The following is a 17,823-nucleotide window of genomic DNA, read 5'->3' on the forward strand; positions in this document are numbered from 1 at the left end:
TGGTGTGTTTAGTGGATTTCCTTGCTGACTTGACAAAAGCCCAATTGGGATACCCACATGTTTGGAGAGCTTTTTTGATGTGCTTCTGTTCCTTTTCCTTCCCTTCTGTCTTCATGTTGACGTGTACAGCCAGATGCTGTAGCGTTCTGATGACAGAGAGTTTGTGTTCCAGAGGGTGGTGAGAGTCAAACAGAAGGTACTGATCTGTGTGGGTTGGTTTTCTGTAGACTTCAATGTTGAGACTGTCCTCGCTTACCATGTGAACCAGACATTCCAAAAAGGCAGCTTGTTGTCGTCAGTATCTTCTCTGTTAAACTTGATGTTGTTGTCGACCGAGTTGATGTGTCTGGTGAAGGCTTCAACTTCTTTTGCTTGAATTTTGACCCAGGTATCGTCCACATATATGAACCAATGACTTGGTGTAGCTCCCTCAAAGTTCAGCATTCTCTCTTCCACTTCCTCCATGTAGAGATTAGCCACAATCGGTGACACTGGAGATCCCATGGCGCAACCATGCTTCTGTCTGTAAAAACTGTCATTAAACTTGAAATAAGTGGTGGAAAGGCAGAGGTCCAGCAGGGTGCAGATCTGATCTAGAGTGAAGTTGGCCCTGTTGTTCAAATCATGGTCTTGTAAGAGTCATTTTCTGACGGTTTCCACTGCTTCTGATGTAGGTATGCAAGTGAAAAGAGAAGTAACATCAAATGATACCAGGATACCAGCTAGCTTCAAATGTTGAATTTTGTTGGCAAAGTCAACAGAGTTCTTTATGTGATGGGGTGTGTTTCCAACATGAGGAGCTAAAATACCAGCCAGATGTTTTGCAATATTGTATGTCAGTGAGTTCATGCTGCTGACGATGGATCTGAGAGGTGTTCCTTCCTTATGTATTTTGGGGAGTCCATAGAGGCAGGGAGTGGCTTCCCCCGGGTGTGACCTGTACTACAAAGATCGATTGATAGTTTTGTCCTTCTCCAGTTTTTGCAGGTAATCCGTGACCTTCTTTTTGTAAGGGCTGGTTGGGTCCCTCTTCAGGGTCTCATAGGTGGTGCTGTCACTCAGTAATGTTGATATTTTTTCCTGGTACTCAGAAGTGTTAAGGATTACTGTGCATCTTCCTTTGTCAGCTGGTAAAATGGTGATGTTCTGGTCCCGGCTGAGTGATGTTACAGCTTTTCTTTCCTGTGGTCAGAGGTTTGAAGGAGGTGGCTTGGCACTGGAAAGGGTTGCTGTTATTTTCAGTCTGAGTTCTTTTGCCTCTGTTTCACCAAAGTTGTTGTTCCTAATGGCAGACTCAGTGACAGAGATGAGTTCCACAACAGGTATTTCTTGTGAAGAGATGGCAAAATTAAGACCTTTTGCCAGCACGTCCTTCTCTGGCTGTGTCAGGATCCTGTCTGACAAATTTCTAACCCACTGGTCCTAAATGTTGGAGTTGGTGACATCCACTTGATCCCGCCTGGTGGTTTGCGATGAGAAAACAGCTCTCTGTTGTAGTTTAGAGAACTTACCTTGTTGGCGTTCCTTCCTCTTCTGATGCTGTGAAAGCTGGGCCTTCTCAACAAAAAAAGAAACTTCTTCTATCAAGGGCAAAGGAAGAAGAGTGGACAGCTTCTGGTGGATTTGAATTTCTGAATTGAGAAAGCTCCTTGCATGAGAAGCGAAACGTCTAGAATAGAAGTCCAGTTGTTTTTGTTTTTGAACCTTTTTTGAATTTACCAGAAGAAGATGTTAGCCAGGAAGAAATGGGACAGTGAGAGTGCTGAAGAGAGTAGACAGGAATATAGGGAGATGCAACAGGGCAAAGAGGGAGGTAGAAAAGGCAAAATAAAGGCGTATGATGAGTTGAACAAGAGGCTGGACACTAAGGAGGAAGAAAAGAACTTGTATCAACTATAAAGAAAGAGGGATCAGGCTGGAAAGAATGGTAATGTTCTAACAAGCGAGGAGAGTGTTATGAGAAGACAGAAGGGGTACTTTGGTGTTGTATGAGGAAATCTGGAGTGGCAGAGAAGTATGTTAAACTAGTGAAGGACATGTATGAGGACAGTGGTGAGGTGTGCTGTAGGAGTGACTGATAGCTTCAATGTGGAGGTGGGAGTGCATCAAGGATCGGCTCTGAGTCTCTTGTTTGCTTTGGAGATGGACAGACTAACAGATGAGGTCAGGCAGGAATCCCTGTGAACTATGATGTCTGTAGATCACATAATCTGTGGTGTTAAAGAGATGAAGAAGAGAGTTCAGGCAGAAAGGAGTGGATAGAGAATAATTTCTGGAGTAATGGTGGCAGCTAATGTGGTGAGATGGTGTTCCATCCTTCCCACTTTGTGTGCACTAGGTGTAAGTAGAAGCACACTGTTAATTGGTGGGCGGGGCAGACTCCTTTAAAACAGGGCAGGGTGCTGCTGTTGCTGTATGAGTCTTTGTTCTTCTTGTTGCATGTCAGCTGTCAGTGTGGCTGGTCTGCTCCTGATCAGCTCATCTGAGATTGTAAGTGCCATTGTTTGATCTGAGAGGTTGGGATTTTGTTGGTTTTGGGCGCTACACCTGCCGTATGTTTCTGCAGCATTGTTGCTGGCTGCGGCTGGAGTTTTGTAGTCTGCGGCCTCTGCCTGTCTCCACCCGCTGACCTGCTCCCTCCTCTGGTAGCCTGTGCGTTCGCTCCTGGGTAAGCTGTTGGTTATTTAGATTTTTACTTTTATTTTTAATATTTTTTTTCAAGTAGCTGAGGGTTGTTTTTTGTATAAATTTATGTAAAAATATCTTTATCTATTGGCAGTTTTTCAAAAGACAAAATTACTTAAAATAAGGTTAAAAAAATCAGAACTTTAGCTATTTTGACCAATCAGTATGTCACCTTTTGCAGTGTGAAAACAATCCAAAATTACTACAAAGGAGGCATACTTGAGATGTTTTGGAATTATAGTTCAAATAATGTCTTTGTGTCAGTTTCACATTATTTCAATATTATTATTATTATTATAATAAAGAGAAAGAAGACTGCAGACATAGGAAAACTTGGTAATAAAGTGCATAAACTTTACATAATAAACAGCACCAAAATAAATAGCCTATCTGTAGGCTACATGATGAGTGAAATAAAATAGAATAAAGGTTTCTCACTATAGTACAATATTATAATATTACAAATATACTCGATGGAGGTAACTGAGATGGGTTCTATATTTAGATTTTAAAAATGTTGTTGTTTCAGCCATTAGATCGAAATATGCCAGTACCAGGTAACAGTGAACTGTGATGGGTGATAGTGTGAACAATGATGATAACGATTATGATTGTAGCAACCTCCAGTCGAAAAAAAGCCACGTCACCACACATATTTTACTTACTCTGTTGACTGAGAAGCAAAGATGGCAAAGGTTTACAGTGCACAGCAGGCTTTGGACATGATCCTCAACCATGTCAATCCCTGTGACTCTGATGGAGACCAACTTGTTGAGAGTAGAGTGTCCTTAGAGTTACTTCTTGCAAATGTAATGGCCTCATTTACATAACCCTGGAGGCAAGATGGGCTATTCACACCTTCCATATGGCAGTTCCTTGGGATTTAAAGGTATAACTGCCAAATGGCAGAGGTCTGGTAGTTCTAGTGTTAAAAGGTGATGGGTTTGTGAGCAGCACCTGTGTGTAGTGTCTGTCTGACAGCAGCCAGGTACACAAAGGAGTGGAGCCGGGGAAGGGGGTGCTTTTGATCATTATTGTTAGAGTTAGTGTTGATGTGTGTGTGACAGACATGTGTATTGGACAATAATGGAAATACAGAAAAAATCGTGTCTCGTATTGGTTTGCAACATTTAATTTCCAAATAAAGGACGATTCGTTGTTTTACGGGATGGGTGACAACCGAAGCTATTGGTGATACCAAGTGATATAGCTCAGCTTCAAAAGCATAACCCATCTTTAGCACCCCTTGTTTTTATGTACCCCAGAGTCAACAGAACTTGACAAAGAGGTATTTCTTTTAACGAATGAGAAACCATATCAGTACAGTAAAATTGGAGACCAGTTGGTTGTTCCAAAAAGCTCAAGGCCTAGAGTTTTGCAGTTTGGTCATTCCATACATTGGGCAATCAGTTAGGGCACCTTAAAGCCTTTCCAGAATGGCATAAGGGTTTAATTGTAAATTTTGGTGGTGTATGACAATGTTAAGAGATACCCCGAAGCATTCCCACGAGAAAGGTGAAGGTCCACTAGATTGCAAACTGATACAAATGTTCTCTAGGTGGATGTCCAAAGAAATCATCACTGATCAGGGGACTAATTTAACTTCAAAGTGAAGTAAACTGCTGGATAATAATTGAAATCAAAACAAGTTCCTATCTACCACCCAGACACTGATGACCTTGTTAATAGATTTAACAAAACTCTAAAATTAACGCTGTTCTCCATTTCAGCTCCTGTATGGTCAAGTAGTCTGGGTTCCACTAGATGTACTCAAAGAAGCCTAAGAGGGCCCAGTATCTGAAAAACAATGTGGTATTCTTTCCTATGTGTTGAAAAATAATCTCCCCAACTCCCTCCCATCCATCCATCCATTATCCACCCAATTATTTATTTCTCTTTCATCCATCATCTAACATTCACCCCTTCATTCTTCATTCACTAAACATCTTCCACTAATCATCTTTTTTCCACTTGAGCATGTTCAGAGTCGGGCGTGGGGGGTTCTCAGGTTTTTCTGAACTTATGTGTTTATTTGTGTCTCTGTCTGAACCTATACCACCCCCCGACACACACACTCATGCATACACTCTCTTGGGTGTTAATAGATAATCTTTGTTGTCAACTGATGCTGCATGAATAAAACCGTTGACTGCTGTCAAGAAATCATTTTATTTCAAAATTTTCCTGCTTGTAGTCAGCCATTAACACAGACAGGATCAGAAAATTTAAAACATCAAAGATTTAACATTCTAGGTGGATGTAGGTATACATTTATTATCTACAGTCTGGTGTTAGTGTCAGTGATGTAAATTTGGACGGTGAAGGTCATTAAGGTCTTTAAAGCCACAGAGCTGCACTCTTTCCTGTTGGTACAGATCCAGAACAGATGGGTCTGTGAGCACACTCAGCTCATGGTGTCGCTCAGCAGACTGAGAGAAGTCATCTGGACCCTCTCCACAGCCTCCTTCCTTGGGATAACTGGGGTATCCTGGATGAACCATGAGTTCTGCTGTAACCACGGACTGATGAAACTCTGATCCACTCCTAGACCTACTGTCAGAAAGTCCCGCTGCCAAGGCCTGTTTGATCGCCCTCTGCAGGCTAGAGAAGGACATGTTTTGACCCATAGTCGTCAGGCCCAGGTACACGTCCGGCCACCTGTAAACAATCAAACATTCTGATTCAATATTGTCAGAAAAACACAAGCTACAATTACAGCAACATTTAACTTTACTTTATTAATCATTCAGTTCTATACATGACATGTCAGACAGAATTGTTCATGTGGACACACAGAGGATAAAGAAAAGGTAACATAAACACAGGGCTATTCCAGAAAGTAGGTTTAGTGAAAACTCTGACCCTTAGGGAAACTCTGAATTTTCTGTTCCAGAAAGCAAGTAAGTGAGACTCCAAGTCTATCACCAATGGTAAGTTTCTGTGAACTAAACTTGCTCACTGGCAAACAATAAGAAATCCTGAGTTTCTTACACTTTCCTCTCACCTGAAGTACAGCCTTTGACATCAGTTGTTCATTTTTAATAAAGCCGACAGAACTACCTTATAATGCCTAATCGAGGGAGGAGCTTTTTTGACCTAGATTGGATGTACCAATGATTTTTGAAACTGAATTTCTTTTCATCATATTCACTCATTTATCTCCATAACAGTCTCCAACCAAACATGTACTCATATATTTAATATAACACACCATGATGTTGGCTCACATCAGAGCAACAATTAACATCTTTCACTTGTGAAAACTGATCCGCCTTAATTGGAGTTCCAGTAACAGAATTTCTAGGTTCACTTTCTTGATTCATCATTTCTTTCTCTGTGTTTTTAGTAGTCTTGAGAAGATGCTGTCTGTATTAATCATTTAATAGATTTCTGCACTGACTAGATATGATTCAGAATCAGTTTTAACTAATGGTAATAACAACTGAATAATCCTGAGATTGATTGGTGTTTAATGGTTATTATATTATAAAAATGATACAGGTGTAAAGAAACAACATCTGGCCAGAGGCAGATAGGAAAATAATATGTATTAATTAAATTAATAAATTAAAGCAGGGGTGGAAATTAGCACCCGCCACCGGCCAAATGCGGGTAAATATTTGAAGTGGCGGGTGAATTTGATCAACACACACGCCACTGTGGCGGGTTGGCAATTTAAACAGAAAAGGTGTTATTTGTCCTCTTGACATATAGGGGGCAGCAATGCGCTCGAGTTGCTGCTGTTTCGTCGAGCCCCGTTCCCCCATCAGATACGGTTCCCCCTGCGTCTCCGTAAATAATGACTTATCTATTAACAGAATTGTTTAGAGTGGCAAATATTTCTCATTAAAAAAACAACAACAAAAAAAACATCATTCTTTTAAAAATAAAATGTGCTAATAACATCATAATACAGAGGAATAAACACAGGTAAGGAGTTGTTGGTAAATTATTTTTGTCCTGTGTTTTAGAGGGGTAACCGATTATTTCAGACGGCTGAAATATTTGGTTCCCCCTGGTAACTTTTGCAAAAAAAGAACAAATGTCTCCAAACACAGTTAAAGACTTGTTGTCCATGATGAGAGGAATAAACACAGTTAAAGACTTGTTGGTAAATTAACTGGTTGTTGTTGGATATTTAATTATCTAAATAACATTCAACCCGAAAAAACCTGAGAAAACAATAATAAAAATATTACAACAGTTCACTGCAAACCCATATGATGCACTCGATCCACTTCAGATTACATGCAGTCTAACAACAATTAGGTGTTGTGATGAGAACCTATTTTATTTTCTGTTTTTCAAGAATAGTCGAGGGAAGAACCGAAAGTTAAACAACGTTTTTATTTTAACTAAATCAGTGACGTCATGACGTCAGTCAGTGTGCGTTCGCGCCTACGGCCGGTGTTCTGACGATCTGTGTTTCCACCCACCTCCATCATCATCATCATCATATGAAATTACTTTTTGTCACAACAAAAAATAGTGGCTGGTTCTTCCCTTATAGAAACTATATTAAACTATATTTCCAACCCCCATCTTTTTCTATTTTCTAACATTTTTGAAAAAGCTCCAGGGAGCCACTAGGGCAGCGCTAAAGAGCCGCATGCTGCCGACCCCTGCACTATACTAAGGACCTCTAGAAAATTTGCATATGTAGTTGATTATTAGACAGTTGAGGAGTTTTGGGGTGTGGCTATAGAGCAGGGAGTCGAACAGTTGGAGTGGAGCCACACAGTTTTTTGACCTCATTCATATTATTTTTGTTACTCTTTATTGTTTTTGTGGATAAGTTATGTCTGTATTGTTTTTATGTTTGAAGTAAAAGGTTGAAGTTAATCAAGAGGATCCAGTCTGTTTTTTTTTTGTCATCAAGTGGAATGAAGGTGAAATATAGAGTGTCAAGCTTCTGGCTTCATTAATTAGGAACCTACACAGGTAAAATTCTAAATTTCATAAAATCTACAGTTTACAGCAACAGCTCATATGGTACAAGAGTCTGATCAAGTAAGTACCTCTTTATTTGTTTGTTTTAGGTCAATGAAGCAAATTTTGTCATCAAAACAATCAACTATGAAAGGTTTTGAGAATCTTATTTTACAGACACAACTTCCTGAAAACTTTTTTTTTTCCCAAATCAACATTTTGAGTGATGTTTTATTTATTTTTTATTTGAAGAATGTTATTTATTTTTTTTTTGTAAAAAATAGTAACAGTAGTAATAGTAATTTGACTCTTGATTTAAATGTGGAAAAAAATCTAGTTGTAAATAACAAAAAACAACAACAAGAAAAAAAAAACAATAAAAAATGTCCAAATGAATTAAAGCTCTGGTAAAGACTCAAGAGGTTAGCTGAACTGTGACATCATCATATGTGCCTCCATTCCAACTGAACTGTGTGTATACTAAGCACAACCCCAATTCCAAAAAAAGTTGTGAAGATTGCAAATACAGTGATTTGAGTATCTCATAAGCCCAAATTGTAAAATAGTAAACATATCAAATACTGAAACGAAGAAATTGTACCATTCAAAAAAAAGTAATTTGGAATTTTATGGCAGCAACACATCTCAAAAAGGTTGAGATTTGATGCTGGATGCTTCAAAGTTACAACTGTGAACCATCCACTCTTCTTTTAAGCCCAGATTGTGTCAGGAAGAGCATCTGGTGTAAACCAATTGCCAAATCCAAGCGAGGTTACCAGAGTTGGCGCTGTTGTCCTGGTTAATATCTCAGAGTTACTGTTGGTAATCCAGGTGAGGTTGTCTGAACTGGTGTTGATAGTCTGCATGAGGCTCTCAGAGCTGTTATTGGGAACTAGGCAAGGTTTTAAAGGATGGTCTTGGTGTTTTGGATAAGGTCATGCGAATTGGTGTTGGTGTTTCAGCTGGTGTTATTGGTCTAGGTGAGGTCATTAGAACTTGTGTTGGTACTCAAGGTGAGGCTCTCAGAGCTGATTTTGGTGATCCAAGGAGGGTCATCAGAGCTGAAGCTGGTGGTCTTGGTAATACTCTCAGAGCTAGTATTGGTGGTCCAGGCAAGGCTCTGAACTGTTGTTGTTGTCCAGGTTTGGTCTTTAGAGATTGTGTTGCTGGTCTACATGAGGTCTTCAAAGATGGTGGTGGTGAAGTTGTCAAAGCTGGTTTTGGTGGTCCAGGTGATGTCATCAGAGCTGACACAGGTGAGGTCATTATAATTGTTGGTGAGGCTCTAAGAACTGCTGTTGGTGGTCCAGATGGTGTCAGAGATGGTGCTGGTTTTCCAGGTTAGGTTCTCAGCATTGGTGTTGGTGGTCTAGGTGAGCTCATCAGAGATAGTAATGGTCCAGGTAAGGTCATCAGACTTCATGTTGGTTGTCCTGGTGAGGCTCTAACAGCTAAAGTTGATGGTCCAGTTGAAATCATCAGAGATGGTGTTGGTGATCCATGCATGCTCTTTAGAGATGGTGTTAGTGGTTTTGGTGAGTTAATCAATGCTGGTGTTAGTGGTCCAGGTGAGGCTCTCAGAGCTGGTGTTAATGGTCCAGGTGAACTAATCAAAGGTAGTGTTGGTAGTTCAGGTGGGGTTGTCAAAGATGGTGTCGGTGGTGCAGGTGAGGCTTTCAGGGACAGTGTTGATCGTCTAGGTGAGGTTCTTCAGAGAAAGTCTTGATGGTTTAGGTGAAATCATCAGAGATGGTGTTGGTGGTCTAGGTATAGTCATCAGAGATGGTTACTCCTAAGAACTTGGTGTTACCAACGCTCCACATCAGAACTACTGATGAACAGAGAGAGATGTTCAGTAAGTCTCCTCAGATCAAGAACTATTTCTTCAGTTTTATCCACAGTAAGGAATAAGCTGCTGTTGTAGCACCAGCTTACTTTTTGCAGTGTTTGGCCTAAAGGGGGAGGGGGAGTGTTGTGGCCTCTACTCCGATGGGTTGGGAGACGTAGGTGGTAACTAAATGAAGGATAGAAATGAAGCTGACATCATTACTCCATTATGCTTTATTCAAACAACCCACTCGAAACCAAAAGGACCCCTGCACCTTTTTGCGCAGGCGCAAACAAAGACAATTCAGACAAAAGCAGTAAATCTGAAAATCATCAAACTCTTACTGAGCTGTAATTAGTACACATAATTAATACATTTTGTACTCTATGAGCAATGCTTTTAACTCTTAATGAATTGCAAATATTGTACATAGTTTTGAAACCTTTTGTATTGCATTAGCAATGTTTGTAAATGGGAAAATTATAACAAAATAACTATGAAATATGAATACATTTTTAATGGTATAAACATTCTATCATAAACCTTTTTAACCTGTCACAGAGGCATATTTTGCTTTTAATAACAGCACTGACTTTAACATTTGAATAATAACAGATAGTATATTTAAATACATAAATACAACATAAATAGTAGTTTTATAACTTGGATGATTTTTTTTACTAAGTCTGTAGCTTTTCTCACCAGTGAATTCTTTGTGGTGCTTTAAATTAATAAAGCTTTAAATTCCTTGCTTATGTCTTGAGATGTTGCGTGAGTATTTCCACATAATGTTCTTTCCTCATGATGCCATCTATTTTGTGAAGGGCACCAGTCCCTTCGGCAGCAAAACAAACCCACAACTTAATGCTGCCACCCCCGTGTTTCACAGTCGGGATGGTGTTCTCAGGCTTGAAAGCTTCCTCCTTTTTCCTCCAAATGTAAACAGTTCAATTTTAGTTTCATCAGACCAAAGGACATGTCTCCATAACTTAAGGTCTTTGTCCTTGTGTGCATTTGCAAACATTAATCGGGCTTTTTACATTTCTTTTGAAGTAATGGCTTCTTCCTGACAAAGTGGCCTTTCAGCCCATGTCAATACAGTACTCGTTTCACTGTGGATAATGACACACTCTTACCAGCTTCAGCGAGCATCTTCACCAGGTCTTTTGCTTTTGTTCTTGGGTTGATAATGCATATTTAGGACCAAAGCACGTTTATCTCTGGGACACAGAACCTGTCTCCTTCCCGAGCGGTATGATGGCTGGACATTCCCATCTTGTTTGTACTTGCATATAATTGTTTGTACAGATGAACAAGGCACCTTCAGGCATCTGGAAATTGCACCCAAGGATGAACCAGACTTGTGCAAGTCCGAAATTCTCTTCCTGTAATCTTGGCTGATTTCTTTCGACTTTCCCATGATGTTACACAAGGAAACAATGTGTTTCAGGTGTGGCTTAAATTACATCCACATATGTGTCTCTAATTAACTCAGATGTTATCAATAAACCTATCAGAAGCTTCCAAAGACATGACATCAAATGTCCCAATTTGTTTAAAGGCATAGTAATCTTGGTGTACTTAAAAAAATTGCCTTAAAAACATTCGCTCTCATTATTCTGGCATTTAGCAAATAGAAATATTTTTGAAAATCCTAATTGACCTAAAACGGGAAACGTTTATTCTGATTTCATGTCAGACAGTGTAAAAAAAAAATTGTCTTTTTAAATAGTGTATGCAAACTTCTGGTTTCAACAGTACATATGAAATTTTGTCACAGAGTATACTTGACACTAATTATTAGACACAATACTCTAGGCTCTTTTATCCACGTTGTTTGGGAATGTCCGAGGGTTCAGGATCTCTGGGTCAAAGTAATTTGTTGCATACTGAAATAACTGGAGTTCCTCTCCATTTGGACCCTGTTGTGCATTTATTAAATGATGATTCACAACTATCTCTAATGAAAAAACTCTTGAAAGCTGGTTGTCAGGCCTGACAGCAATGAAGAAAATTATAGCTCAAAGGTGGAAGCCTCCAAATGACCTCTTTTATGCACTGGCTGTGATTACAGGACTGTCTCAGAAAGTTAGAATATTGTGATAAAGTTCTTTACTTTCTGTAATGTGTTTACAGTAATTATGTTAACAAACCCATTCGTAAAGTTGGAAATGCCCCAGCCTTAGAAGTGCGCCATTTTTGTACATATAAATGTTTCAAATTTGGGCTGTATGCCAACTTTCAATAAGAAAGCTGCACATTCTTTGATACATGAGACCACAGGTCAGAGCAATCAGATGAGTACAGCCACTTGTAAAATATTACAAAAAGTTTTATTAATTTCCAATGGGCCAGATGTTACTCTGGTTTCAATTTCGACACAAGGTATCAACTGGGATGCAGATATTTATCTTAGCTGATAAACCAACAGTTTACTTGTTTTATTCTCTTGTTCCTAAAATTTGGATTTCAAATTGATTAAAAGTGCAGTGGTGTGGTGTGGTGTGGTGTGATGATAAGGTCATATTTGGATTGCAAAGATATTTGTTATTTTTATGTATTTGGCTGTGTTTTAAAGACTCAATGTGCTCAGATAACCTAGCTAGTTTCCCTCTTCTAGATTTTCTTTAATGGGCAATATTGAAAATAGTATAAACACTGCAGAGGCTGTGACCTCTGGAGTCTTATTATCATGGAATAAAAAACTGATTCGTTTAGAGACAAAGTCGACAGTCATTCTCTAGAAGTAGATGTTCGTCAAGACATTATGGTGGTCGTGCATTTGTAAATTTCTGGAAATAAATGTTCATGATGACCAAAACATGGTCCGAGACTACAATAATCATATTTACAGCCTGAAATGAAAAAAACAGCTTGCTTTCATCAACAACAACAAAAAAATCAATGTGAGTGTAAGTATGGTAAATATGCAAGAAAAAAAAACCATCTAGGTTTTAAAAGCACCAACAGCCCACAACATTAAATTCTTTCATAAAGGCTATAATCACTTTGGCCAACTTTGCTTGAAGTAAAGGAGAGGTGGTTTAAGTAAAAACTCACCCAGCAATTAAAATTCGCTCCCATAGTCAAATCTTAAAAAAAATCAAATCTAGCAGCATTGAAAAAAAACATCTAAAAAAAAAAAAAAAAGAGTCATTATCCTATTTGGGAGCATAAATATTTACAAGAACATCTTTTACATCATAAATATGCCACAGTACAATAATAAACCTGCCAGCAGAATCAGAAATTGTTTTAGCATGAAAAGAAAATCTCTATGTATAAGAATGGCAAAACCTCTTCATTTGCTGGAAAAGGATAAAAGCTATATGTGTCCTACCAATCTTCAGTCTGGTATGGTCTACATCTGTTAAAATGTTTTTGTTTTTTTACGTAAATTATATGAGCATCAAGATGGTGCAGATAGTGCAAAAATATTCCTGCATTTGATTCGGTTGTTTAGAACCTTACAATTCAAACTAGTGTAGCAGGTTGTAATACGGGTTTTATAAAAACAGACACACCCTCTATTTTTTTGTTTAAATACTAATGTGTGTTTTTAAAGTTATGGTCATTGTAAACATGCACACCAACAGAGGGCACAGTAGCGCCACAGTGGACACAGAGGGACAGCACGCAGGCACAACTCAGAAGTAAAATGAGCCTGATAATAACGTGCGTCTCTTATCTTGTCTAAAGCCATAGATTCCCAGTTAGGCAACACAGTCTTTACCAGCTATGTGCCACTTGGTACCGCCCAACTTTCCCCTAGGACTGCGCTGGTAACATTAGCAAACCTAATATCCCCACCCACACTAGCTGATGACCTCTTCTGGTAAGCCATACATAGGCAAAAGTTTCAAGATGTGAAAAAAACAACACAAAAACATAAACATAAAAACAAAAGAGAAATACATCATCACATTAAGCACAACACCTGTCTGAAAATATGGGGTAGGTGCCAACACAATTCTACTTGCATCTAAATTAAACCGAATAACAATGAGACAAAAATTAGAGGTAACTTCACTTACCAGGTCACAAAGAAACTTGTAGACAATCAGACACACATAAAAAATACCTGATTCCGTGGCGTTTGAAAACAGGGATGGAGTCCAGAGCATCTTTTTCCACCTTTATATAGAAACTTTGGAGGTGTTCTGGCAGCCATGGACAGTTTTGTAAACCCGGTTCAACAGGAACACGAGTGTACAGGATCCTTAGATCTGACAGAACGTGTGCAAACACCTCACGGATATCTGGATAATAAACACACAATACAACAAAAATCACTATTCAATTCAATTAAAAAATACTTTACAAATGGTAATTAAATGTTGTAACTCATCGTCCTGGTTTCATTAAAGAGTTGTTATAGATGCTGATGGCTATGGGCAGGAAGGATCTTTTTGGTCTGTCTTACAGCGGAACTGAAGTCTCTGACTGAAGACACTGTTGTTGTACCTGTTTATGTATCAATCTCTTCGTGTAATCAAAACATAAATAAAATGATTTTTTTCTAAAAAGATTCTGAAGGGTACCAATGCATGTACTATCATTACTGTATAAGAAAAATATGAACTTTTTCTTTGAAAGTCAGACTAAATAACCTTGTGTAACCTCCATGAAATAACCGTTTTTCATCTGAAAATACTCTGACTTCACAATCTAAAGTAATTTCCAAAGTTCATTTAACCTACAACTGACTCTTACTTTGAAGGTGACCTCTAAGCATAAGTTTGTTTAGTAATTTGACAGTGTAAGAAATAAATAGGTTGTAGTCCTTGATGCTGATTGTACTTATCTTATCTTATTCTTTGCATAAACTAGTTCCACATTTTTTCATTTTTTAAATTACATTATATATTATTCGTTTCTGAATGGAAGTATGATTTATTTTAGCTTAGCACTGTTAGCCAATTAGTAAAAGTTATATATCCAAGGAAGCCAGCAGATTGCACTGAATCTTCACTTCATCTCAGTCTCCCATCCTGAGCAAGCACACTGGCAACAGTGGAAAGGAAAATCCCCCTTTTAACAGGAAGAAACCTCCAGCAGAACCAGGCTCAGGACGAACCGCCATCTGCTTCGACTGGCTGGGGTTTGAGAGGGGGGGTAAGAGATACGGATAAACACATAATGACTGGTCCAGGTGTAGTTTCTATTGGAAGAAAGGCAAAGAAAAACACGTTTTTTTTTTGTATAGATATATTTATTCAGAAGGTTCAGCCATACAAAATCTACATCTAGTGTACAATACTACCTTTTTTTTTTTTGTGAAAACACTTTAAAAATAAAACCCACCCACCCCACCCACTCTCTCCATGTAGCAACAGATACAGTAATATATTTAACACATCCCATATTTTTGAAAGGCCAGAGTCAAGAGAAAAGAAATTCAACAAAAATATTGAGAAAAGAAAAATAATTGAAATATGACAGTAAAGATCAATACAAGTCAGTCTCTCAGATCTATTCTGATGAGAAGATTTAGAAAGGGAGTCCAAATCCGGTTGAACTTGACCAATGACCCCCGTATTGAGTGAAAATTTTTTTCAGGAGTACAGTATGACAACAATTCGCTGATCCAATGTTTCTGGTTCGGAGGTTCCATAGATTTCCAATTTTTAAGTATACACTTTTTTGCTGCAGATGATGCTAACAAAACAAAGTATTTCTTGCAAGGACATAATTTCAAGGACATAACATCTCCAAGTATCCAAATCCTGGGGAAAGCTCACAAACTGCTGATGTTATCTGAATTACATTATTCCAGTAGGTTTGAAAGTGTATACAACTCCAAAGCATATGAAGAAGATCCCCAACACACATTTTACACCTTTGACATTTGTCAGTGATGTTGGCATTCAGTTTATTCAACCTGTATGGGGTATAATATATGCGGTGTAAAATATTAAATTGAATTTGTCTGTGCTTTCTTGATACTAATATTGTTTGAGACGAATTTAGTAATCTGCTCCAGTTTTTATCATCGTATTTGCAGTTTAAGTCTGACTCCCATATAGATTTTTTTTTTGTTCTCATAAGCTGGTGAGTAATCAAGAACAATTTTGTAAACACAAGAAATAAGTCCTTTTGTAGTGGTATGTTTAGTATCTAATAAACATGTTTCAAGGAGAGGTTTCTCTGGTTTATTTGGAAATATCTCTGTTTGGCTCTTAATCCAGTGTCTGATCTGCAAATATTTGAAATAATTGTGCCTATGTAAGTCATAAAATTCAGATAATTGACTAAAGCTGGCAAAGACATTGTTGGTATAAAGATCGCCAACCGATTGTGAAGTGAAACTATAATATAGACACTCCTTACCAGTTAGAATAATGTATTAATGTTCTGTAATTGTATTGTATTAACCTAAGGATGAGTGTAACTCTGCACTAGCTGGCGAGGTCATGGGAGTTTATGGGACTGCTGGTACTAAGCACGGAAGATAACGCGGTCTGGGGGAGTCAGCTAAGCGGAAGCCGGAACCCCTCCGAAGGAGGACACCTGCAGAAGATGGAGAAAAAAAAGTCCATATACAGGGTTCCGGAAAGATGACCGAAGGAGGATGGGCCAGCTCTTTGTTTAGGTTTAAATGCTATGTCTTAGTGATTTAGGTCAGACATCTTCTGGTGTTCCTGCTGTGAGCTGGTAAGGAGTGTAGTATTAAGGCTAATAAATCTTTTAAACTGAAGATACTGCTTATGACCATTTTTGACTCCTGGTTTCTCTTTTCATTTTCCGGTCCGTCGTGAGGAGAGGTTTTTAAAGTTTAGAGTTTCATTTAGGTAATATTTTGTCTCCTCAACACCATCTAATGCCTTTTCTGACCCAAGTTTGTAATATACCATCTGATATAGGTTGAGGAATGTTAGGGTTACCTTTAAGTGGTGTGTTAACCAACAATTCTATGTTTAGATTTAAGAGGGCATGTAACTGAAGCCATGCATTATAGGTAGCTAAAATTAAAGGATTTGACGTGATTTTAGAGAGTTGCTTTTTAGAACCCAGGAAGGGGATAATTGATAATGATGCGGATTTTAGTTCTTGTTGTTCTATCGAGACCCACCTCACATCGTTACCATTTGAATTAATTCACATCCATAGAATACGGAACTGGGAGGCCAAGTAATACATTTTAAAATTTGGAAGATTTAATCCACCTTTAGCATAAGGAGCCTGTAAAGTGAGAAGCTTAACTCTTGGGACCTTCTTTTGCCATAAAAATACAGATATTGCTTTATCCAAATCTTTAAAAAATGTCATTGGAACTTTAAAGGGGACACATTGAAATAAGTAAATAAATTTAGGTAATATAGACATTTTAATTGTGTTAACTCTGCCAATCAAAGATAGTGGGAGATCAATCCATCGTTCCAGTTCTGCTTTAGTTTAATTAATTAATGACTTGTAATTCGTTTGGTAAATCTGATCGTACGAGGAACTAATATTATTGCCAAGGTATGTAAAACCAACCGGGCACCATTTAAATGAACCAGGTAGTAATTGTGTCTCCTGCTTTGTCATATTAAGTGGAAACGCTTCATTCTTGGAATTGATTTTATGGCCAGAAACTGCACTGTATGACCCAAGGTATGTCAGCAAAGATGGAAAAGATTTAAATGGCTGAGAAATAAATACTAATAAATTGTCCGCATATAGTGCAAGTTTATGTTCATCTGTACCTACCCTCACACCTGCAATAGATAAGTCAGAATGGATAGCAATTGCCAATGGTTCTATGGCAATGGAAAATAAGCTAGGAGAACTTGGGCAGCCCTGTCTACAGCCTCGGGAGAGCGAGAAGGCGTCCGACAGAACACCATTAGTCAAAATCTGTGATCTGGGGTTATTAAAGAGTGTTCTTACATATCTAATAAAAGTTTCACCAAAATTCATAGCTCTCAGAGTCTCAAATACAAAATCAGGTTCAATTCTGTCAAACGCCTTCTCAGCATCCATAGAAAGTATTACCAAAGTGTACTTCTTTCTTTTAGCAATATCAATAACATGAAACGACCTCCTAATATTGTCTGCTCCCTGTCGGTTCTTAACAAAACCTGTTTGGTCTGAATTAATAATTTTTGGTATTATTCTCTCCAGTCGAGATGCTATTATTTTAGACAAGATCTTGTAAACAACGTTGAGAAGGCTGAAGGGCCTATAGTTACCACACTTTTGTCTATCCTTTCCAGGTGTGGGGAGTAATGTTATTGTTGCAAGTTCTAAGGATTGAGGAAGTTCTGTCCTTTGGAATGCCTCTTTGATCATGTTTGTAATAGGGATAGATAATTTGCTTAAAAAGGTTTTGAAGTATTCAATTGGGAAGCCATCTGGCCCTGGGGCTTTATTATTTTGTAATGATTTTATAGCAAGAC

The 17,823-nt window shown here is 38.3% G+C and overlaps 1 protein-coding gene and 1 long non-coding RNA gene across 3 annotated transcripts in view; both read right to left on the bottom strand.

Moving 5' to 3' along the window:
- Positions 1-4,835: 4,835 nt before the first annotated feature.
- ydjc (YdjC chitooligosaccharide deacetylase homolog) overlaps positions 4,836-17,823 on the bottom strand; it is a 42,438-nt gene continuing 29,450 nt past the window's right edge. For both annotated transcript variants that reach the window (XM_017437070.3, XM_025010809.2), the window contains exons 5-6: positions 13,524-13,701; positions 4,836-5,343 (exon numbers count right to left, since the gene is read on the bottom strand). In XM_017437070.3, coding sequence (XP_017292559.2) covers positions 4,983-5,343; positions 13,524-13,701 — 539 coding nt within the window. In that variant the 3' untranslated portion in view covers positions 4,836-4,982. The remainder of the gene's footprint in view (positions 5,344-13,523; positions 13,702-17,823) is intronic.
- LOC119617495 lies at positions 7,478-10,288 on the bottom strand. The gene is made up of 2 exons (XR_005233810.1): positions 9,550-10,288; positions 7,478-9,445 (listed from the first exon to the last, which is right to left on the bottom strand). It is a non-coding gene; the product is annotated as an uncharacterized LOC119617495 (long non-coding RNA).

This window comes from Kryptolebias marmoratus, linkage group LG1, assembly GCF_001649575.2.
Source record: "Kryptolebias marmoratus isolate JLee-2015 linkage group LG1, ASM164957v2, whole genome shotgun sequence".
NCBI lineage: Eukaryota > Metazoa > Chordata > Actinopteri > Cyprinodontiformes > Rivulidae > Kryptolebias > Kryptolebias marmoratus.